The sequence below is a fragment of the Pleurodeles waltl genome, unplaced genomic scaffold (assembly GCF_031143425.1).
Source record: "Pleurodeles waltl isolate 20211129_DDA unplaced genomic scaffold, aPleWal1.hap1.20221129 scaffold_69, whole genome shotgun sequence".
Classification (NCBI taxonomy): Eukaryota; Metazoa; Chordata; class Amphibia; order Caudata; family Salamandridae; genus Pleurodeles; species Pleurodeles waltl.
In genome coordinates, this window is record NW_027150390.1 from 2,899,027 (window position 1) to 2,924,640 (window position 25,614).

Genomic DNA, 25,614 nt, shown 5'->3' on the forward strand with positions numbered 1-25,614 from the left:
CACATTGTTTAAGGACACATGACAACTTAGGAGACAAACTACACCCACGGTGCAGACGCAAATCCGGATGAGCATAGGACCCGATTTATCTGGGCTGACGAAGCCTCCCGCTAGACTCTCTGAGGGTCTGCAAAGCATTCCATTTTGCCTTCACGAACTGGTGCCAGGATTGTGTTCTCACACAGACACAGGGGGTTATTACAACTTTGGAGGAGGTGTTAATCCGTCCCAAAAGTGACGGTAAAGTGGCGGATATACCACGAGCCGTATTACGCGTTCCATAGGATATAATGGACTCGTAATACGGCTGGTGGTATATCCGTCACTTTACCGTCACTTTTGGGACGGATTAACACCTCCTCCAAAGTTGTAATAACCCCCACAATCTCCTAGCTTTTGACCTTGTGCTTGAAGTAGCTGAGTGCACCAGAGCAGTCCTTTAGTCTGAGGCTGTTTAAATGTTCAGGCTTGAAATTAACTAGAGTTTTTGTTGGGTGAGGATTTTTACCCTGAGCATCCCTGCTTCTTCTTTTATCTTCAGGCTATCTCAGAAATTACTTCACCTACAATGCTTAAGGATTTGCTTTGAGTTGTCTTGATCATTTTGTCACTATATAAAGTATAATATATAAAAGAAGCAGCTAGAGGAGATTCATCAGTATACACCACTTGACATCACTATATTTTGCCCATGTGGTCGTAGATTTACATTGGCAATCTTAAAGAATATCTAAAGTCCAAATAAATCATAAAGAGATTATACTTATCCATCTACAAAACAAATGACATTTGCTAATGTAAGTGATAACCATGCAGAAATACCCACATTAATGGATAAATCTATTTACAGGTGTTATTGCGTCCACCGGTGACACGTGGAAGCAGCAGAGACGTGCAAGTCTAACCATGATGCGCAAACTGGGCATTGGGCAGAAGAGAAAGGATAATCAAATACAAGAGGAGGCACAACACATGATAGATTTTCTCACCTCCCAGGAAGGTTAGTATATGTATCAAGTGAATATATCAATTTCAGAAATTTCGAAAACATTCTGAATATTCATTTGCACCTGGAACATTTCTGGGTTATTTAGAACAGTGATTCTTAACCCTTTAACTTCTATAGACCCGCAGTTAATCATTACTGCAATCCAGGGACCCCGGTAATGAGCCAGGGACCCCAGGCCTAACCATTTTTGATGACTGAAACTGCAAAACATTGGACAAAAAAATAACAGAAACAAACTTTCATCAAGCACTCAAGTGATTAAATATTTTATTTAACTGACAAACAAAATTAAAAACAAAAGCACATTTTTGATAGTAATGGGAAAGTTGGAACTTCTCTAAATTCAATTGAGGCCACTCATCATCCATAATTCTGTTTGATGTACTTGCACTGCTCCCGCTTTCATGGGTCTGACGCCTGGCTGAATCTCTCTGGGTATTTTTGGATCAAACTTCTATGTCTTCAAAGTCCTTGTTTGCCACAGATAAGGGCAAACCCTTCCAGTGGCAATGTTAGCACCAACAACAGTTAGGGCTTAAGTGGAAAGTGCCTTCCAGAAACTGCCCGAAATAGGAGGATAGAATCCCCATGGCAAAAACCCTCTGTGATGATATTAACTCCACACTGGATGAAGAGAAAGGTCAGAATTACCTGGTAAAGGTAGCTGCAGGAAGTGTAGAACAGGAAGCACATGTCCTAGGATGTAGATGAAGGACTGGAAGGCAATTAGACTAAAATAAAAGTCCCAGAAATGGATTAAGAGAACAGAAGCAAGAAGCACCACGACTGGAGTACTTGAAGAGCTGCGACACAAGGAATAACCAGAAACTGCTCCTTAAATAGGGGAACCACAAAAAGTTACATCAGTGTGCCATCTTGGATTGAGCAGCTACCTTAGGATTTCTATGGGATACAGGAATTTTGCATTAGAAGGGTTAAAACCTTCCCAGAGGCTGCAGTGAATCACCCTGGAAAGTATGAAGATTTGTTTGGGAAGACTGTGCATGTTCCCAAGTAGGGCCCCACGGAGAGAAGTACAGGACCATGAGGCAGCAATGGTAAGTTTCCTGAAAGGAGGTAGCAGCCCGCCGACCCTTTTGCACTCCATCTTGCCTGTCTTGACTTGTGCAGTCCCCACACTGCTGAGGAAGACGCCTGCAGTTTGTTTATGAAAGACTGTACAACCCCAATTATCCTTTGAAAATGAAAAACGTGGTGATCATAGATAGGAGACGATTCTGGGTATTTTCGGGAGAGACTGTCAGCGAGAACATTTTGTGACCCAGAAACATGAGTATTTGTCAAATCACACTGTTTAAAGAAATAAGGCCATTTACCTTGACAGCTGTTTTTTTCCAAGGTGAGTTCCTCAGACATGGTAGACTACAATGATCAGTTTGTATTTAAAATGGTTCTTGTGACCCCATCAAAAGGTGTCTCCACTAAGAGTAGGCCATTTTCATCGCTAGGAGCTCCTTTTCCAGGACTAAATAGCTTTGTTATTTGGCTGATAAAATGTGGGACAATTAGAAAATCGGGTGTTCTAACCTATCATCTTCCTGAACTTGTAACAGGACTGCACCAATGGCTCTGTCTCATTAATAAATTTCTGAGTCGGGTTTGGATGGTAAAAAATGGGAGCTTGGGTGAAGGCCAGTTTGCGAATATTAAATCCTTTGTTATCAAGAGTGGCCCAATGATTTCTTGAGGACTTGTGTTATATTGTTGGTTAAGTGAGCAAAATCAAGTATAAATTACTGATAGAGATTGGCAAAACCAAGAAAGCAGGGTTTCCTTGACATTGCCATGGGCTGGTGCTTTCCAACCACTGCAACTTTTTTAGGATCCATTGAGACCGCCTGGCTATTTAGCCGAAACCCCACGAATTCGACTTCAGATTGGTTGAAGTAGCATTTATCCAATTTACAATGAAGGTGGTTTTGCTGAAATCTCTCCAAAACGTGGCCTGTATGAGAATGATGTTCAATGGAATTTTTTGAGAAAACCAAAATGTCATCTAGATAAACAGCAACAAATTGTTTCAGTATATCAGCAAATAGTGTGTCCATGAGCCATTGAAAATTTGTCAGAGCCTTACTAAGCCCTAAGGGCTTGACTCTTTAATCGTTTCATAATTACCCAAAGGGTTCTAAAAGCAGCCTTCTTGGATACTCCAGAATGTCCTTGATCAAAGGTGGTGGATAACGATCTTTCATGGTAATGTTATTTAAGCCCCTGTAGTCAATACAAGGCTTTAACTCATTAGAACTTTTGGGTACATTGTGCCAGCTTAGGACATGGATAGAATTATGAATACATTATGAAGATTTTCTTACAGATACTGTCTGAGGACCTCTTTTTCAGACGCAGTGAGACAATACACTTTTCCAAAAGGGATAGCTGCTCCTGGTTCAATTGGGATGGCACTGCCATGCTCTCTGTGAGGGGATAAACACTTTTCTTTGGGTTTTTAAAACAATGCTGTGTAAAGGGAATATTTCTCTGATACCTTGTTCATTTCATTTATTGTTCTAGAATCAACCTGTATGCTGGAATTACACATTTTAGGTGCCCAATACTCTTCTGATGACTAGCAGTGATGCTGACAAATTTGTGAAAACAGTGAGATTGGTTGGGTTTCCCAACTGATATATAGATGAGGCGGATTAGCCAGGGAATCCAAGTATGATTAGATGATGAGATATGGTTAAAAGAGACGACTTCCCGATGGATGCTAAAACTCAACTGTAATGGGTTTGTCATTTCTTTGACGGGTCTGGAGACAAGAGAAGTCCCATCCACAGTTTGAACTTGTTACAGAGATGCTTTCAAAACACGTGGAAGGTGTCTTTCCTTCAACCAAAATTGATCCAAATATAGACGACTGGCACCAGTATCCAGTTAAGGCCAAGTCTGTAACCACATTTCTTTCGGGTAATCCAATGTGAATTGGCAACAAGAGGGGGCTTCCGGAAGTAGCAATTAAATGGACTTGATGGATCCCTGTCATTTTTCTTTTCATAAAGGACGGGGTCTGGCGTTTCCCGAAGGCCTTTGAGGACAAAGGGGCAGTTACAAATCTAATGTTTTGAGGATCTGCAATACATGCATTCTTCTGACAATGAGCTCTGATCCCGATAGAGAACACAGCGTGGTTACGATTTGGCTGAAGAGATGGGCTCTGCAGGAGGATATTTGGGTCCAGCAGGTGCTGTCAGAGGAGGCCCACCAATAAGATTTTTTGAGCCCTTCGTTTTTCTGGTTTGCGTTCACACAAGCAAAGCTCGATCATTAGGGTCAAGTCTATTAACTCAGAAAGAGTGACAGGACAAGGGGACTGGACCATTTCACCCTTGATTTCATCTTTCAACCCTCTGCGGAAGAGAGTAATTAAGGTTCACTCAATCCTAGGTGGTTTTAGCTGCGAGCTGCTGGAAATGGGCAATATAGGACAAGATGTCTTGCCCTCCTTGTTGAATTTCACACCAGGCCTCTTTAGATGACAATTCCAGATCTAGCCTTTCGAACATCTTTTTTAAAGGCAGCTGAGAAGGCGGCATAATTAGAGACATTGGTATCTTATGTAGCCACAAAAGGGGTCACACATGATAGCACTGGTCTGGACAAATCGCTGATTAAATATTCAATCTTGGCCCTGCCCTGGTAAAATTGGGATGGGTGGATGGCAAAAAAGACAGTCTAGGAAGCCGAATATTCTCTTAGTTTGTTAAGATTCCAGAAAAGAGGGGAGTCAGTGAAGAGACCACTGGAACATCAGAAGGTTCGGAAGTAAGTGCTTGATTTAGAGCAAGATTTTTGTCACGCAGTTGTTGAAGTTCTTGTGTTTGTTGTTGGACCAAAAGCAATAACATCTGGGCATCCCAAACTATCATGGGCCTGACACCTGGAGGAATCTCTCTGGGTCTTCAGAGACCTTGTCTGCCAGAGATAAGTGTAACCCCTTCCAGTACACGCTGACACAAGGTAGTGTATAAGCCAAAAGTGCCTTCCAGAAAAGGCCCCAAATGGAGACAAGAGCCCTAAGGGAAAACTTCCCTGATGTCATTAACTCCACGCAGGACAAAGAGCAAGGTCAGGACCTGCTGAAGAAGGAAGCTTCAGGAAGCAAAGAGGAGGAAACAAGGGTGTCAGGATGTAGATGAAGGGCTGGAGGCCAAGTACACTGGACAAAAGTCCACAAAATGGACTGAGAGAAAAGGAGCAAGAAACACTACAATTGAAGCATTGTGACGCAAGGAGTATTCAGAAACAGTTCCCTGAATAGGGGAAGGACAGCAAGTTACATCAGAGTGCCATCCTGGATTAGGCAGCACCCTTACGGTTCCTATGGGAGATGGCCCTTTTGGATTGCAAAGGTTTAAACCTCCTAGAGGCTTTAGTGAAGCACTCAGGAAGAAGTAGGAAGAAAGACTGGGCCGGGATTGCTGTACCTGTTGCCTAGTATGGCCCCAGGCAGAGGAGTACAGACTGAGAGGCAGCACCAGCATGCAGGCACTGTGAGGTAAGTTCCTTGAAGGGAGGCGGCCGCATGCCGGCACGCTTGCACTCCACCTTGCATGCCTGTACTCGTGCAGTCCCCACACCACGGGGAAGACGCGCTGCTGCAAGGCATCCTGCCCATAGCAACTGATACCCGCTGGTGTTGGCAGATATGCCCCACCGAAGCAACGCGACACCCAAGAATCAATTACAGAATGTTTTTAAAATTTTCCACTTAGTGATATTTATCTGTTAGTATTCAATGTTCTAAGCAGACTCGGATCTCCTGAGTAGGCTTTGGGGCTCTCCATGGGTCTCCATGGGTCCCTGGACCACAGTTGAAGAACCACTGATTCAGAAGATTTAATTTGGAGACTGTCTGATCATAGGTTTTGCTTTTAATAAAGATGGATGCATCAGCTCTTTTACAATGCGAAAGAACACATGAATGTGTATGATAATATAGTTTATAATTCACAACATTTGTTTTACATTAGTTCAGGATTTCCGACTGTGCCTCTGTGGTAATTTTAAGGAGGGGTTAGGAGAACGTACATTGCCAGGGGATGGGAAGAGAAGTGGCTCATGGGAAAATTGGACATAAATGTATTGGGAATCGTTGCCAATACACACAATGTCACAACTGGCTATGCACAAAGATTCATAATGCATTTTCCAAGTTTAAGTGCAAACTTACACTAGGATAGTCTGAGTGTCTCTGTTAATGTTACATGGATGCATGCTGACAACCTGCAGGTCGAGAATTAAGGGAAGGGGGGTGTTTTGTTTTATTTCATAGCATACTCCTGGGAAGTGTGATGAATCACAAGCTTGAAAATTGAACGATTTACTGTAGATCACAAATTAATCCTTTATTTCTGAATCTGTCCCTAAGAACCAAGGACACATTTGCCAGAATATTTCCTATCGAACTAGGCTATGGGCACTTGGGCCCATATTTATACTTTTTGACGCAAAATTTACCGCCGGCTAACGCCATTCCAACACACCAGGCGGGTGCCTTATTTATGGATTTACGTTAGCCAACGCTGCGACCTGGTTAGAGTAAAACAAAAGTGACTCTAACCGGGCAACGCAGGCGTAGGGAAGAATGGGGGTTGTGCATCAAAACATGGTGCAAGTCAGGTTACAGTAAAAAAATCATGGCTCTAACCGGACTTGCACCATTTTTTGATGCACAACCCCCTTTGAAATGACTCCTGTCTTCTGAAAGACAGGAGTCATACTCCCCTGCCCAATGGCCATGCCCCAGGGACTTCTGTCTCCTGGGCATGGTCATTGGGCACAGTGGCATGTAGGGGGGCCAAGGTTAGGCCCCCCTATGCCATTGAAAAAAACAATACTTACCTCTACTTACCTGTACTTACCTGCGATGGGTCCCCCCATCCATGGGTGTCCTCCAATGGTGGGCGAGGGTGGCATGGGGTGTCCCTTGGGGCTGGAAAGGGCACCTGTGGACTGCTTCCATGGTCAGAGACCATGGAAATGAGCCCACAGGTCCCTTAACGCATGCCCTCACCCAGGCGTTAAAAAATGGAGCAAATCAGGCTGGATGCCATTTTTTAAGGCCCGCCCCCTCCTTTGCGTCAAAATGACACAGGAGTATAAATAAGGCGCACATTCCTTAAAGTCATTTTTTGGATGGGAACGCGTACCTTGCATGTCATTAACGCAAGGCGGTTTCACGCATCCAGAAAATGATGCACACTGCTGAATTTTGACGTTCGCGTGGTCGGGCGTCGAAGTATAAATATGGTGTTAGGTTTGCGCCGAATTTGCTTCAAAAATTTTGACACTAATTTGGCGCAAACAGAGTATCAATATGCCCCTTGGTCGCTTGCCACTGACAAAGGCACAGGGGTGTTTGATTTAGAAAACAATGCCTATGTCTTCTTTTGGCTCATTACTTTAACTTACTCACTTGTGCTGATTTGATTACTATACCAATGTGGTAGAAATCTGCCTTTTTCTACATGGTCACCGCTGATATTGACCCTTCTCTGGACCCTGATGTTGGCTGGCATCTGTTATTTTATACCATAATGTAGAATGTGCTTGTTTTCAAAAATGTTGTGGTGAAATTAATTTCATCCAATTTGTCTACTTAATTTCACTGCCATGGAATGTGGCTCATGAAACGCACCAGTGACCTGGTAGTTAAATGCCACGTGTGGGCATCAGTGTATATTTATGCCAATCAAACATATGTCTGGCAGGAGTGCCACGGTGCTCTGAATTCGGCGGCAATTTGTAAGTACTGCAGAGGCACAAGGAAGGGATAAGAGTCTTTGACATGCAAGAAAACCTGCCTTTTTATTTTGATATGTAATAAAAATGTGTTTTGTAAGACCACGACGAGAAGGGCTGCATGATATATATATTTTTTAAATAGCATGCACAAATCTGAAATAGGTGCCTTTTCAGTGACCAAAAACCTAATAGTTGTTTTACACTGTGTAGATTTAGGCTACCTTCTATAAGAACAAGCCTAGGTATGATTAAAAGTATTGTTTTACAACTCTGACAGACTGGGTCGGCTTTAGCCCCCTTCCTCTATCAGTGCATTGAGACCCTCACGGGTGAATAGCCGCACTCTACAAATCCCTGATTGATTGATTGATTGATTAGCGTTGGTGGCGCCCTGTGCGACAGTCTTTTTTTTGGCACCCAATCCCCCCCACCCCATGACCACCTCCTCAGATCCCTCAGTACCACCAGGCAAATGTGCCCCTCATCTCTCCATAGCCCCTGTTTCACATACATTCATTAGTTTTAAAGCGCTTGGAAAGGCTGGCTTTACTTATCCGCTCAGGTATCCACACAAAATATCATTCTGTTCTTTGCAGCAGGCACATTAACCCTCTACGCTTCTCTATGGCGAGTCAAAGCTGTGGCTGGACAAACCTCCATGTCTCTCCCTAGCGAAACATTAATCACAAGAGGTATTTAAAAATTTTAATTGCTTCCTGAGGGTTGGACGCACAAGAAACTTTTCAGCAGGTGCTTTTAAATCGCAAGTTTCATAAGTTATTGCTAAACACAGCGCCCCCCACCCCCCTCCGAGGTCAGCAACTTGTGTGGCCGCACAGCTCACACCACCCTAAAGCCGGCCCTGCAGAGACAATGCTAGCAAACGTATTCAATGTTATATTCCCCTTGCTTGTAAAATGATTTAATGGTGGAACCTGATTTATAGAACTTTAGTGGAAAGTAACTTTACAAAAATGAAGTTGTGCTGTCTCAGCCAGAGCTGGCTTAAAACCAATTCTTCCACTCATCACACCTCCAGAGGGCAAAACAATTTGCTGGCTGGAGTTAACAATCCCTGCTGGCCAGAAGAGAATGGACTGACCTCTTGACATTTGAAAGAGGGAAACTTGTCAGCAACCACTTAGCAGATATTAACTCTCTGGGGGGAACACAGGTCTCATTACATAAAATCCCCCGGGTGCAATAGGCATCTCCTTTCTGCACCCCCAGGTTATTTTGGAATTACAAAAGGGGGTGCAGATGCTTGTGGCAACTTTGTAATACAGATAGCAATGCTGCTCATGTATTACACCCTTAGGCCAGCCAATGAGGGAAGGCAGCAGTCCTTGCCTCGTCACAGAGTGGGATGGGGTCAGTGAGACTTCTGCCCTCCCACACACTCTGTGACGAGGTGTCACTCATTGGCACTCGCCCTGGGCGCTTCAGGGCTCAAACCTGAATTGCCCAGGGCGAAGTCAATGGGTGACGCTTCCCTCGTCACCTGGGGGAGGGCCTCGAGGCACCTTTGCTGAGGAGGTCACGCCCACAGGAGCTGTGACCTCCTCAGCCCAGCAACGTTCAGCTCAGGCAGCCAGGAGTCTGCGCAAATCGCGCATGTTTGCTCCTGGCTGCCTGAGCTGAACATGGAGAGGGTCTGTCAGGCTGACCTTTACTCAGCCTGACAGGAACTCTTCATGAGGGGCAAAAGGTGGGTGGGGCGTGGCCCCTCCGCCCTAAAGGACGGGCCGCGCCTGGAGGAATGACTCCTAAACTTGAGAAACTGCTACAAATAAGATTAAGTATCTAGGTTACAAAGTTTCTGCAGAAGGTATTCCTCCAAAGAATGACTTTGCTGAAGCTATGAAAGAATTATCCTAGTCGACTGATATGCAGAAATATATGTCCTATTCTATCTGTAAATTTAATTTTTGCTTTGTTCAGAATTTGTCCCAATTTCTGTTTCATTTGTGTATGTACTTTAAAAGGGGTGACGTTCACTGGGACAGGCGACCATGATCTTGCTTTTCAGAACATTAAGGATGTCACTGTTGGGGCTTTACATTGTAGTCTGTTTTCAGATTTTACCAATAGCATTATTAAAGCTGACGCCAGTTCCTTGCGTCTGGGGTGCTGTTTTTACCCAACAAAAAGCCGGCAGGTTACTGTTGCTTTCGCCTCTGGGACTTTAGCTCAAGCAGAAACAAAATACTCCACAAATAACATCGAAGCTGGTGGTCCAGGAACCCCCTAGTTTCAATGGCGCCCTATTTTCTTTTCCTAATTTCAGCAACTCCCCACTATCTGGCCTTCTGCACGAGATTCCTGGAAGGTTTGGGGTAAGGTGTAAGAAATCCACGTAATTTGCTTTTAATTAACCATATGAAATTTTAGCAAATTTACGCAAAAGTCCAAAGCCATCATTTTCTGCTACATTTTAACTCTAACATAAAATGCGTCCTTCCACCAATTTTTGTGCTTAATCGTATTTAAACAAAAGCACCATGAACAACAGCTAATTATGTTATGCTGTTTCCATGCGTTTTCTGTAAACTTACACCTCGATCTGCATATTCAAGCACCAGTTATACCTCTCTTGGTCTGGCATTGGACCCAGTTGTAAGGGAGTGGTAGAATAATTTAAAAATATGAGAAAATGTTATGGGCTGCCTCCCTCAGCCAAGCAGCAAGACAGGGGTCCCCATTTGTTTTTGAGCAATGAGCAACTCCTGTGGATCAGTAGAAATGCTGAGCAACATCCAAACCAGAATGGGACATATCAACATAGAAGTGGTAAAATCATTGAAGCATGATTTAGTACTGTGATTAATATAACAAGCATAATTATTACATATTAATAAACAATAGCTTTTTGAGAGGGGCAAGTTAGTTTGAAACTGAAATCTTAAACCCACTGTAGGCCATTATCAATGAACAATGTTTGATAGTATTTAAGTACATCTGTACAAGGGTTGTGGGTTCTTCTCATGAAAATAAAGGTTAATAGTTTATTTTAATGGGCATTTCTCACAGCTCGCAAGGATTTTAAGCTCCTCCCCCTCGATATTTGTAAAAGAAGAACTTTAGGACAGTAACAGTGGTAAAAACCTGTTAAGACCCGAAAATCTCTTTACATGGAGAGCATGGTTTAGAGTTTGGCGACGGTTGTCGTCATCAAGACCGATGAAGACACAGAACATGATGGATATCTGGTCTGCCGTATTACGATTTCCGATGGAAATAATGGAATCATAATACGGCGGACGGGATATCCATCACATTTGTCACGGAGTAACCCCCTCTGACAAACTCTAAATCAGGCACTGAGGCCCTCATTGCAACCCTATCAGTCAAAGACCGCCAGGGCTGTTTCGGCGATTGTACCGCCAACTGGCTGGCGGTACAATTTTGCCGATTACGACCGCGGTGGAAGCGCTGCGGTCGCACTGCCACGACCTGCGGTTTCCCGCCACAGTCGTCCCAGCGGTTTCCCGCCACGGTCGTCCGGGCAGTTTAAATCCAGCAGCGCTGCCCAGGGGATTACGAGTCCCCTTCCCTCCAGCCTTTCCATGGCGGTAGAAACTGCCATGGAAAGGCTGGCAGGAAGGGGAGTCGCGGGGCCCCTGGGGGCCCCTTCTCTGCCCATGCACTTGGCATGGGCAGTGCAGGGGCCCCCTGTCACAGCCCCACACTGCTTTTCACTGTCTGCACAGCAGTGAAAAGCGCGACAGGTGCAACTGCACCCGTCGCACAGCAGCAACACCGCCGGCTCCATTAGGAGCCGGCTCCCATGTTGCGGGCGACATCCCCGCTGGGCCGGCAGGCACAAACTCTGTTTCCGCCCGCCGGCCCAGCGGGGATGTCATAATGGGCACAGCAGGAGTGCGGCCGCATTGGCGGGAGCAAGCCGGTTACACCTTGGCGGGCAGCGGTTGCCGCCATGGTGATAATGAGGCCCTGAGTGTTCTTGCCTAAGAACATCAAGCAACTGCAGTGAAAGTGATATATTTAACTATATTAGTCTCGTAACATGGATCAGAAAGTGGCAGAATATGACCACTTCTGAGAGATTGTTTGGCAGGCTCTCTGACAAATGGTGCATTTTATAGGAAAATGGGTTAGTAACATTGTGGAACTTGGTTGGATGTAATACCACTTTGCTAGGGATTGTTTTTACTATGTTCCATAATGCCATTGGTATGACGCTTTACATAAGGCCGCTTTTGCCGATTCTGCCTGCACTCTTCTACAGTGCCGCCATGTAAACAACGCCTATTTTTGCATGATCACTCCCAACGTTTTGGAGTGATGGTGCCGGTTTTTCCACTCTAAGTGCATTGAAGCTTCCTAACCAGACTTCTGTGCTGGTGCTCTGACCCTCAAAAGGGCTTGTTTAATTGGCTCATACACATAAATTAACTTATTCATACTTACTTATAAGTACCTAGTTTATGGTACCAGCGGTACGCATAATCTGTAAATTAAAGTGTCCTTAATGGACTGCAGCACTGAGTGCGACAAAGTAATGCATGTCTCCCACCCTGCCACTGCAGACCGGTAGAGCAGTGTTAAACTGCTAACCAGATTTTGCCACATTTCAATGCCTCATCAGGGGTAGTAAGCGCTATACAAATACAATTTATAAAAATGTATAACATAAACTAATGACAAAGTCCAGACCTCCTATTTTAATGCATATAAGTGAATACTAAGGTAGACCTATGACAAATTGTTTTTTTAGGTTGAGGGGATAAATACCATTGTCAAGCAACAACCACAATCCCTGACGTGGAACCACAAAAGTCACTAAATTAAATTGTGCTTAACCCACTGGTAGATTGGCACAAAAGCTGTCAGGCTTGATTAAGAGACTATGGGGGTCATTCTGACCCTGGCGGTCATTGACCGCCAGGGCCAACGACCACGGAGGAAAACCGGTGGGAAACCGCCTGTTTCCCTTTTCTGACCGCGGCTTTACTGGCTTTTATGGACCTCTGCAACAGGGAAGACCTGTCCTGCACTGTGATCCCTCCTCTGCCACCACTGTCTGTCCTCTACAGCCCAGGGAGATGACATTAGTCACTCTTCTAAGAAAATGGAGGTGCACACGGTGTGCCCACAAAAATCCCACTCTGGGTTTCGCTCCAGATTATGGAATGTTGTAAATCGACGTTTTTTAAAGAAGAGGCTAATGTCAAATGTGTTTTATTGTAGCCCTGATGAAGTTCTCATAGAACGAAACATGTTGGCTACAGAAATCATGTTTGAAAAAGGCCAAAAGCATCATGTTTGGAAATTTTTCTATCAATAAAGGACAATGTATTTTGAAATTTGTGGATTGATGGAGCTTCTTTAAGGACAATTAATCTATTGTGATTTGTTCCCAATTTATGATCACTTTATTTCTAATAGAATGGTGTAGTGAGTGCTAGATTAGTCTGTACACATGTTCGATAGACTTCTCGACACAGCAATGGAGACTGCATCCCTACATGGAACATGGAATACATGATCCTGCCATGCCACTGCTCCTTCTGCTCCTCCAGCCCGCTAGGCTCGACTGATTTTTATGTACTTTCCAGTTCTCTACCGCTAACCTTTGTAGTAAGATGTATTCTTCATATATCTGTGAAAATGTTCCCTTTCAAATGCTATTAACATTACTTGAAGAATTTGACCCATTGCCTCCAGGGTGAGGATAGTTCTAAAATGTCATATAAAAAAGGATGGGTCTGTGGCTTACTGTCTGCTGCCATTGGAAAATCATGAAATATCACAAATCAGATACCTTTGATACCCAGGGGAACAATGCTTAGGCAAAGTGTCAATAGGAAAAGAGTTATGGAAGCTTGAAAGAAATTCTCTCTGGTTCTTGTTTGCTGGCGCTACAGGTACCATCACTGTCTGAGGTGAGATGTAGGGAAGAAGGTCCAAGTACACTGGAATACTTCCAAATGACGTGGGCTGCAGGTGCCTAAGAGAGAGAGAACATGGATTTTGTAGCACAAACTCCAGAAATAGAGGCATACTGTGACCGTAAAGATGCAGCCTACGTCAGGAAGTTGCAAGAAATTCTCGGGCTGCCGAGAACATCATTTAGGGGTGATAATGCTCACAGCTGTCAGCCGAACAGCTATGGTTATTCTCATCGCCAATGCTGTGTTCTTCAAACGGTAGGAGAACACTGCTTTAAGTGTGGAAAAGGAGTTTATTTCATGTCAATATACATCACCAAAGCAGCCCGCCAAAATAATAATACCAGAGCGCAATGTACCCTGACATCCAGAGGCAGCTCCAGAGAGGTTCAAGCATGGATCGTGTGAATAAGTTCCCCAAATCGAGTCCGTGGATGTGTTGAATAATCCGCTTGTCGCCAATATGTGGTAAGGAGGACGGAGTTCCAATGTATGGGGTTGAAGAGGAATTTTATTGTAAGGCAAACCAAGGGTGGCTCCTCCACTATGGCGGTGTTTATTATCGTTTTATTTAAAGGGGCAGGGCCATGGGGGGGCGAGCAGTAAGGGGAGTGCACAGAGCAGTCCCCTCAGTGCGTATATATGTTTGGCTAGCTGTCTCCCGCCGGCCAAACACACATGCGCACAAGGGCTCTCTCCAATCTGGCACTGTGCTGCTGGGTTGGAGAGACCTAGCCCGGGCTCCCAGTCTGCGTTGGAGCACCCAGTCAGGGCGCTCCAGCCAATCATAATGCTGCTTTGAGCAGCCTCGTCATTGGCCGCAGGGCAGGCTGGGAGCCTGCAGTGCAGCGGAGAGCAGCGGAGAACGGCGGCGACGTTCAGTTAAGTTTTTTTTTTATTATTATTATTTTTTGTTTGTTTTATTCCCCATGACCACTAGCATCCGACAGCTAGGAGTCTCATCTCAATTAACGTTGCCATGAGTCTCGCGGATGCCATTCCAGCCCACGAGCATGGAACAGAAGTTGAACATAAATAAACATACATAACAATATCAGCCCACCATTGGACTAAGTAACTATGCAGCCTTGCGCCGTAAGCGATGCTACTGACAACCTATTATGCAGTCAGCATACCTTTAGCAATCCTAACTGAATTTCATTTGAGCATTAAAGAACTTTCAATGGAAGGTTCTATAGAAACACAACAGAGAAGAGGAGGAGAAAAGGAGGGTGAACCGTTAGGGGAGTGTTTGTAGATGGAAAGGTAAATCTAAACAAGACTTGGAATGTGCCTGACAGGTAATGTTATTAGAGTACAATCATTTATTTGTGAATTTACTAGTTCTTTTAGATATCTCTGCCCCTTCCATTTCCTCCAACTCTGAATCAGGCCTTTATTTGTTTATATGACTGTTGGTGTCTTTATTTCCAGGGAGACCTCTGAATCCTGAGCACCTGATCATGAGCTGCGTAACCAATGTAATCTCTGCTGCTGTCTTTGGGCATCGTTTTTCCTTTGGCGATGATGTTCTACACAACCTCATGGAGGCCACAAAATCAGTGTCACCTTTTCTGAGATCTTTCTGGGGCATGGTAAGATATCCCTGATAATTTGTGATATGAGTAGCCTGGTCTACAAATCTGCTTTCATGTCTAAACAAAGGCCACTGCTAAGTAGTTGTAGCAACGTTCAATAGAGTTGCTGGAGTCCAGCACAGGCAGGAGCAAGCCGCTCCACGGTTCCCATCACACCCAGGGCCTGTGTTGCCAGGCCTGCCGCCTCCCTCGAAACGGGCACAGGAGAGGGGGGGATCGCTCACCCTGTCCAGGTAGTGGTTTTGTGACTTAGGGAAATCCGGTCATCAGGGACCATTAGAATTGCATCAGGTCCTGGGGCAGCAGTCCCGGGGCAATAGGTAACTCTGGGGAGGGGCCTCCACGCATGCCACCTCCACATTAAAATTTAATAAAGAGGTTCACACCAACCCTCGGGGACATGGCCCTCCAAAGGATCACGTTTGTATTTGAAGCTGACTGCTACTCGCTCCATTTCCTGATCAGTCTCCCTTGGGGACCACTTCTAATATGGATTAATCTGGCCATCTAGGGCCTATTTTCGTCTCATTACGCTCCTGGTGGCAAGCTCCAGCCACTATAAGTCATTTCTTCAAGCCTACTGGCCTTTAAACTGGGCTTTTCTTTTTGGGTGCTTGGTTCCCTGCCTCTGTTGCAGACTCTGTGCTCTGTCTGGGCCCCTGGCATCTGCCTGCACATGAGGACATCCTCAGCAGCCCCTCTGCCACCTTCCAGCAGGCCCCATGGCTTTGGCTGCCTTGCAGGGCACCTGTGTGTCAGCAGCGGAGTCAGTGACCACGCTCCAGATGCAGTTCACTCAGCTGCAGTACTCAAAGGATCCAGTAACCCTCCAGGGCCCCAAGTAAGCCATCCCGCTGCTTTCTTTCAGAAGGTATGAAGGGGCAGCCCCAATAACCCTCGAGAAACATTCCCAGTCCCTGGGTGCCAGTTGGAGACAAAGGGCCTCATTACAACCTCGGCGGTCTTACTAAAAGACCGTCGAGGCTGCAGGAGCCAGAATACCGCCATTGCCGGCGGTATTCCTGGCTCCCTATTATGACTTTTCCGCTGGGCCAGCGGACGGTAACAGGGTTACCGTCCGCTGGCCCAGCGGAAAAGTCACATCAACATTGCTGCCGACTTGTAATAGAGCCGGCGGCAATGCTGATGTGCAGCGGGTGCAGTAGCACCAGTCACGCTTTTCACTGCCCGAAATTCGGGCAGTGAAATGCGCAACGGGGCTATGCATGGGGGCCCCTGCACTGCCCATGCCAAGTGCATGGGCAGTGCAGGGGCCCCCAGGGGCACCCCAAGTCCCCCTTACCGCCAGCCTTTCCATGGCGGAGTTTACCACCACGGACAGGCTGGCGGTCGGGGACTCATAATCCCCAGGATAGCGGTGCTTGCACAGCTGCCCTGGGGATTATGACCGCCAGGCGGAAGCCTGGCGGTATATTGGAGGGGCCGGCGGTATGACCGTGGCTGTTGCGCCACGGTCATAATAGCTGGCGGAACACCGCCAGCCTGTTGGCGGTGTTACCGCCAACTTACTGCCGGCCGCCAGGGTCGTAATGACCCCCAAAGTCCTTCAGTCCATTCCTGCAGTGATATCAGCTGGGCATTGCTTCACCATATATTCTAAGTCCAGTGAGTGCTCAAGTGTCTTTCCCTTGCGAAGGTTTTTTTAAGTGGGGCCAGAAAGTTCTGGAAAGTAGGCAGCTCTGCCAAATCCTAGAGTGCCACATAATCACTCAAATAATCAATCACTCTACCCTAGCGCCAACCGTACTGCTGAGAATTCTGAGACATTTTAAGATGGTGACATCATATGGTCTATGGAAAAACCTTTCATAAGGGCTTCAGCCTTTCCCAAATGACACAGCTGCCTGACCCCTCCAACAAAAACTCAAAGCAGAGCCCTTCCAATGTTTGGCGCTAGAGGTCTGGCCTTACTCTTTTGTTTGTGTTAGCTTATCCAGGTCAGATGCAGTGTGAAGAGTTAAATAGCATACACAGAATTTCTCCCCAACCTATTCTTTCCCAGCAACTAGGACTTGCATTGTGTGGGAAGGCCTCTTATCCTCTCTGGTGGCCGACAGAGTAATTAACATGGCCCAACAGGGAGGATGGGGGAGAAAGGGGTGAAATTTGCTTATGAGCTGAACCGGGAAATTTGGCAAATGTCCAGGAGCCATAAGGAGTGCTGGTATATACAAGCTGGGGTTAGAGCTTGTAAGGCTTACGGGGAGGGATCAATATATCAGAATATGAGCAGAAAAACTGTCAACCGCCACACATTCAAAAAATAAATTTCAAACCAGCACAACAAAAGTATTCACCTGCCTCAATATGTATTATTTTTACATATTTCTTTACAGGTATTGGAGGAGTTATAGAGATATGTTTGACATTTAAACAAGTAGATTTAGCAATATATTTACATTGCACAAAAAAGAGTGGTTACAAACAAAAACATTACCACAGTACAAAGACACTCATGAATCAATAAATCAAATAAACAAATATATCACATGGAAGTTTCTATGGTGTCCATGTTTATAACACTCTGGCTGTGTTTAACAAAAACAAAGGCATACAATGAAGAAAAAACAAAGGCATACATTGAAGAAAAAACAAAGGCATACAATGAGGCATACAATGAAGAAAGAAGAAAGCCACACAATGAAGAAAAAACAAAGGCATACATTGAAGAAAAAACAAAGGCATACATTGAAGAAAAAAAAAAAGGCACACAATGAAGTAAAAACAAAGGCATACATTGAAGAAAAAACAAAGGCATACAATGAAGAAAAAAGAAAGCCATACAATGAAGAAAAAACAAAACTACCAACTTTTTCATATTTATGACAATACTTGGGTGAATAACGTTGATACATGACTAGCCATGACTGGTTTTCTTTTTCTTTGTTCACCTTCATTACATATTGTTAAGGAACGTTTATCGTCCATTCACTTATCTCTTTTGACTATTATTAGCCCAGTATAACATTACTCCATGATGGCCGCCGCTTGCAGCCTGCGTAGAGACAGGAGCGACGTGAGCCCTTTTTCTATTTCCATTTTTTACCGTGGTTGGGCTTGACACTCACTGCCGTTGCTTAGCAACACGCGCATCAGTCACTGATGCTGACTTCCGGGCGCAGGAGTATTTCTTCCCCAGGGTTTTCATCTCCCATTTACCTACGGGAGGACCAGGGGTAGGTTACTGTACCCGCCGGCAGGATCTGCCAAGTAAGTGTCCCGGGCGGGAGCTTTTGACCTCTGTAGGGCTGGAGATATTTTATGTCAATTGACCGGGTTGAGGAATTTAAAACCCGGTAACGTGTTGAGTGCTTGCGTGATCAGAAATTTTGAGTGCATGCCCCTTGTGCCGGTTCTTCTCAGATGCACGTTTGGGTGCGTGAGAACCGCCTCTTCATATGTTTAAGCACTAATCTGCTCGATAAACACCACCTGTCCTTTGCTGATCTGGTTTTTCCTTCTGGTCAATTTTGATCATAGATATTACCAGCTATTATACAACGAGTAGCAACATGCTCTAGGCCATACGATTTTCCTTCCATGTTTGACAACGACGTGTCACAGTATATTGATACAAGTTGATTACTATGGTTACACTTAATAGAGGGAAATGACCCCTTTATATTGTGTTTCCCATTGCTGCTGAATATGTTTAAAAAAATATATATTTGATGGTTTGAGTCTTGATACCACAACATTGGTGTTTGTCCCCTTACTATGTTTTTTCCATATGACAAGTAGTGTGTTTTGTGAGCCTAGCCTACGGCCTGCGTGATCCCATGAAGCCCCGTCTCAGTTTGGGAGGGTAAGCATATCTTTCTTTATTTATTTGGCATGGGTGTGTTATCACCAACACCATCACCGTGTGCCACACAGTTTATCATGTGTTTAGGGTCTTTTGATTGAAACAAGGGTATTTGATATATAACCGATGTATTGATACCTTTTATACATCTCCAGGGTGACGATTAGGAACGGAAACCCGGGTCAGATGAAGAAAAAACAAAGGCATACATTGAAATAAAAACAAAGGCATACAATGAACAAAAAAGAAAGGCATACAATGAAGAAAAAACAAAGACATAAATTGAAGAAAAAACAAAGGCATACATTGGAGAAAAAACAAAGGCATACAATGAGGCATACAATGAAGAAAAAACAAAGGCATACATTGAAGAAAAAACAAAGGCACACAATGAAGAAAAAACAAAGGCATACATTAAAGAAAAAACAAAGGCATGCAATGATGAAAAACCAAAGGCGTACATTGAAGAAAACACAGAGGCATACATTGAAATAAAAACAAAGGCATACAATGAAGAAAAAGGAAAGGCATACAATGAAGAAAGAACAAAGACATAAATTGAAGAAAAAACAAAGGCATACATTGGAGAAAAAACGAAGGCATACAATGAGGCATACAATGAAAAAAAAAAAAAACGCATACATTGAAGAGAAAACAAAGGCATGCAATGAAGAAAAAGCAAAGGCATACATTGAAGAAGAAAAAATGGCTTACAATGAAGAAAAATCAAAGGGATACAATGGAGAAGAAAGAAAAAGGCATACAATGAAGACAAAACAAAGGGATACAATGACGAGACTCATACATTAATGACCACATGAAGTCCCAGAGTGGGGACAAACCTTTCGATTGGAGATACCATCTTCAGATCATTAGAGAGTTCATGCAGGTCTGTGTAGAGACACAGGCACAGGTGAATCCTTGCCAAGTGTTTAGTCAGACACTCATCTAATGTATTCAGATGTATACACAATTGCAGCTGGCAAGCAAAATACAATCTCTCCCTCCTAACAGTGCTTAACAAGGATTCTCTCAGTGCAAACATCTCATACTCATGGTTTGTCAGAGGGGGTAATCAACAACAAAACCAGCTGGTCTAGAAGAGTCCATGCGTCTGTAGACTTCAGAGTAACAACAATTCACTCACATGGCTATTGACTTTAGAATATGCTTTCACAATATGTCAGGCCTGCTACTTTTAGTGTTACTTTTCACAATAAACAATCAGGCTTGTAGCCTTTATCATTTGCTTGTCACCATGTACTGAGTAATAGCTTTCTGGAAAGCAGCCATCTGGCATACAGTAGTAGAAGTACAAATGTATATAAATTTACAGTTAGGAAACAAAAATAAGATCGCTCCTAAGAGGGACTAATAAGTATTATTGTAGTAGAGGCACCAGAGAGCTAAGCAGTAAGATGGCTGCTGCATAGAGTGGCTCTGCCGGCCTAGAAAGCAATACATAATTTTTCCATCCATGGCTGCCCAGGATCATAACTGGCAGCAAGCTGCCTGACTCGGGGAGTGTCAAGCAACCGGGATGTGACTGCTGTTCCGGTCTTCTTCGGGCTGGGACACTGACTTGCATTGAGCTGCCTGGATGGGTGAGAATGCTATGGGCGGCCACACAGTTAAGTAGGTATGTCTCTCTCCCTGTGTGGCAGTGCTGATGACTTATAAGCAGGCCGTGGGACGGGACGAGGGGTAGCCAGAGTCTGTTTATGGCCGGGGGAATCCTGAGTCTCTTGCCGGGCCCCACCCGGAAAAATGCACATTCTGCTCTCACCATAAATTACCATGATTCAGCCTGAGAAGTGAAGCCCGGGAGCAGCTCCTAGTTTCTTTGTACAACAGTTGATGAACTCGAGGCCCCAGTGGATCGACTTTGACGTTTCCCAGAATTCTGGGACTGGCAGTGTGTTCCCAGGGACCAAACGTATGGGCTGTGGTGCAATTGAGGGCCACATTGATGCCAGAAGAGTGAGGCTGAGGGGAGTGGGGTGTAAGGTGAGCGTAGGGGAAGCAAGGCATGTCTGGGGAGGTTCCACAACATAGTGCCTTTTCTTTGGTGAGAGTAGGCACTGCCTCCCCCCATTCAACCATTAACATTTCTGTTGTTGTTTAAAGAGCAAGATGGAACTATGGAACCCGAAAGCATTCCTTTTTATGACAAATTGAGCACTCGTAGGTAATACATTTCTGGAAATATTCTGTGCTCATGTCTCTTACCCTATAATTCCTATGCTTTTGTCCCCTTAATTGCCATTATGTGTTAGAGGTGCCACTTAAGGCTTGGGCCAGGCTTGTGCCAGATGCCTGGTTCAGCTTGAATTCTCTTGGAGCCTTGAGCCCAAAACAAGCAGAACTTTCATGTAACTTCTGTTCGGCACCCACACTATAATCCTATGCATTTGGGATTTAAGATAAAGCATTCCCCGTTGATGTAAAATACAGAGGGAAAGAAATACCCATCTTATACCGGAATTGCACAATGTGAACCCAGAAAACCTGGGATCAGTCCCGACTTACCCACTCGATCAAATGGTGTGATCCTGGGCAATTGCTTTACTTCACCCTGCTAGCTTTTTCTTCATTATTGCATATGGGAACACCTTGAAATACATCAGTTCAGCATGTGCACTGTACAAACTCTTTTCTTGTGTTTGGGTTGATAAACTATAACGTGGTTTCATGTATAATAACAACCTAAGCCAGCCAGATGGTGCACATGACAAATGACTTGACAGTTCATGTATGATTTCATATGCATGAATGTTTCTAAATTCACATTTGAAAAGCATCATATTTAATTAGCGCCTCTCAATGCAGCAATATAATCTGATGTACTAACCTACCATATTTTTACATTTGTCCACAATGTCATTAAAAGTGAAGGTGTTCTTACAAATAATTGGTGCAGGACACCTTCTTCTCCTTTACTTCAGTTAACATGTAAATAAATGCTTGCCCATTTAAAAGCTTCCCAAATGTTAGTGCTCAGTTAATTAAACAATTCACCAGGGTACCACATGTAAAGGTCAGGAGGACCACAAAAGGCTCCAGGCCATACTTTGAGTATCCTTGCTATTGGGAAAGACATGCCCAGCAGACTAAACAGAAGGGTGGTTTAAAGCTCTTGTCTTTACAGACCTGCAGATGACTTAGAGGACGACAGCGCCAACCTGAAAGAGGCAAAAAGAGAATTCTGGCCTGGAGGTGCAGTACACACTGGCTGGTTGCGCGAGTCAGTGCCGCCGCTGACACCCTCGGCCGGACTGGGAAGCCGAAGCAACCCTGGCATTTTTGTCCGACCAGCCCCAGCGGAGGTGTTGGGGTGCAGGGTTGCAAGTACGAGCTTGCCGCTGCTTTTGATACTGGGGTCCGATATTGCAGTACCGCTCTAAAAGCGTCCGACAGGCACGAACCTGGCCCCTACCTCAGCAAAAACCGGCCCCACCCTTCCAACCCACCAGGAAAACGCCTGATGCCCGCTACAGCCAGGCTGGCCCTGCTGACACGTCTGTGCTTGTGTCCGATCCCCTATGTTCCTTCCTCATACATGCCAACCCTCCCGATTCAGGCAGGAGAATACCAATTTCAAGGCTAGTGTCCTGCCTCAAGATTCCTGCGTGTAAGAACCCAATTTGGAGCTCCCTAAAACTGCCAAAAATAAAACGATGGCACCTGTCATGCACCTACAATCTCCCTGTCCAAGAATTACCTCTGTTTTTGTTTGCCCTATGTTATTAAACTGTCAAAAATGAAATGCTGATTGTCTATTAGCATACATACCAATAGGCCCGATTCAGGCAGATTGCCTCTGCTTCAGTGGGGAAAATACATTCTCTTGAATATTTTGTTTTAAATCTCCCACTTGCCTGCTCTAAAATGTTGGCATGATGAAGACAGGCTGTGTTTCCCCTCCTCCCGGGAGCCAGAAGGTGAGTGAACACCGCCAGAATGTTGGCTGCTGGGTTGGCCAGCTTTGTGGCTGCTGACAAAATACTCAAGCTGGAGGAAGGTTGGGGGTCAAGCTTTAGCTTGCCAAGTGTTCTTGCAGTGCTGGTGAGTAGTTACCAGAAGGCAGTAGACTTTCCTTTCGTTTGGGGTCTCCATGTCTGCCATGTGCTTTAGCAACTTATTTCACCTTGCACTCAAATCATCGTTCCGGCACCAATTGGCAGAAAAATAGCATCTTAAGCCTTCAAGTGCAACTCCCATTAGGTGATACTTGTTTCCAAGTTATCTTAGCAGGTTGTTATAAGAAAAATCTTCTTTTTGCATGGTTGCTGCAAGTTTTTTGACTGATGCTGCTGGTTTGTGACTCTGGGAGTGCCCTGAGTCCTGCTAACCATCCCTTCAAGCTTGTGCCCTTACCCTTAAACTGATATGTTGCAGTTCCCACAGTCAGAACACCTACCATGGCCTGTGCCAGGGTTGATTCTGTGGCCCTGGCCTGTGTAAAGCAGACCCCTTGGTCTTACTGGAGCCGCCTCTGCTACATCTGTGCTGCCCCGCCGATCAGGTCGCGAACCACAAGAGGGTGACCGTGGTCCCCAGGGGAGATGACCAGATGATCCAGAGGCCAGTTGCTGAGTGGCTGACGCAGCCCATGGAGCACCAGGCTCTTGCTGCTGCACCTGACCGGGTAGGTCCCTCCCCCCATCCTGCAGAGCCGTGATTTGGCAACGGTTTACAAAATGGCGATGTGACCCCTGGGGAACTGAATGGACAGTCCCCAGTCCTGAGCTACTGGCCCTCGGGTGAGGTCATGCCCTCAGTGCTCATGGATCCTGTTGGGGATTGACTGTTGCTGTGGCCTCCTACCCATCAGTGAGGTGGGGGCAGAGACGAGAGGACCAGTGTTTGGGCCGCAGACGACATTGCTTTTGTGATTGCCTGGGGGCCTCTAACGGGGCCATAGCAGACTGGCCCTGCCCTGTGTTCTCGCTGCAGCACTCTCGGCCAGTGGCATGTTACAGAGTGCCCTATCTGCTGGGCTTCCAGTGACTGGAGCTCTGAACCTCCCTGGGCCTCCTGGACCTGTGCCACTGCAATTAGCCTAGCTTGCCTCACTGGGCCAGTAACTGGGGGACCTCCCCTCCACCACCCTGGTTGATTGTGGAGGCCTGTGACAGCAGTAGTGCTGCATCTGTGTTATACAGTTCCTACGAGGTAAGTAGGACTGTGTACATAACAAGGACTTCAGCATACAGAGACTTAGGGGGTCATTAAGACCCTGGTGGTAAATCCTGCCTACCGCCACGGCGACGGCCGCCAAAAGACTGTTGCTGTGGCTACTGACCGTCCATGCCATTAAGACCGTCACCGGAATTCCACCAGAAGGCTGGCGGAATTCCAGCGACAGTCATGGCGGTGGACAGCAGTAAGGTGGCGCTGCTGCCAGCAGCAGCGCCACACCAGAAGAGTGCCACCAGACGCATTATGTCCCAGATCTAAACATGCAGACTACAAGGCAACAATGCCTTCCAAGAATAAATGTGTATACAACACATTCTCATGTTAGTGGAATAAATATGTAAACAGGCACCGTTTAGAAAAGATGTGAAGCTAAAACGTGAATCTGAAACAAAGACCTGACACGGGTCATGCAACACCTGGCCCTCCGCAAATCCGTAGGGGTGGAGTGTCCTCATCCTCGGCGTGTCTCCTAGAACCTGGACGTGGTGGGCTTTCTGGTTCCCTGTGACCACTGCCTTCTCCTTCTTCCAAAGGTCTCAATGCTGGACAGGGCAAGGACGGACGGCTGCTTGTGCTGCCCACTACGTCCTGTGGTGCAAGTGGGCTGTGGGACGCAGTAACTTAGGCCCGAGCTGAGGCTTGGTCCCAGCACCTGCATTTTTTGCATGGGTAAGGATTGTCTGCCATCTGCTCAGGCACAGACAAAAATAGACAGATTTACTAACCCTGCATCTGGGGCCCTCGGCCCTACCATGAAGTCCACACCGACCTCAATACCTGTAGATGCCTCAGGTGTTGCATCAATCCTTCAAGCCATACAAGCTACCCATGTGGCTCTCGGGATATGGGTTGGTGAGGTGGGGGTGGACGTGGTCTTACGACGCCAAGACCCACATAATGATGTGGTGGACAGGGTCTCTGATGTGGAGGGCTGCATCTTGGAGCTCAAAGACACTATTTGGGAGCTCAGCTTTACCGTTCAATGTTTATCTACCTCCACCAAGTTCCTAGAGGAATACGCGGAAGATGCTTAATACTGTGCCTCCAGGAATAACTTCTGCTTTGTCAGCTTTCCAGAGGGGGTGGAAGGTCCATGCCCTGAAAGGTTTCTAAAAGACTGGATCAAATCCAGGCTCTGGCAGGACGCCCTATCCTCCTGCTTTGTCTTGGAACTTGCCCACAGGTTCCTGGCTTAGCAAACTCCGCCAGGACCTCCCCCTCGGGCCCTTGTCGCTAGAGTCCTCAATTACAAATACAGGGTTGCGGTCCACCGAGGGGCAAAAACTCACAGACCTA

At 45.6% G+C, this 25,614-nt stretch overlaps 1 protein-coding gene across 2 annotated transcripts in view; it reads left to right on the forward strand.

Annotated features, from left to right (window-relative positions):
• Window positions 1-25,614, forward strand: part of LOC138279163 (cytochrome P450 2J2-like) — a 157,359-nt gene that overhangs the window by 47,178 nt on the left and 84,567 nt on the right. For both annotated transcript variants that reach the window (XM_069219384.1, XM_069219383.1), the window contains exons 3-4: window positions 851-1,000; window positions 15,127-15,287. In XM_069219384.1, the coding sequence (XP_069075485.1) occupies window positions 851-1,000; window positions 15,127-15,287 (311 nt within the window). The remainder of the gene's footprint in view (window positions 1-850; window positions 1,001-15,126; window positions 15,288-25,614) is intronic.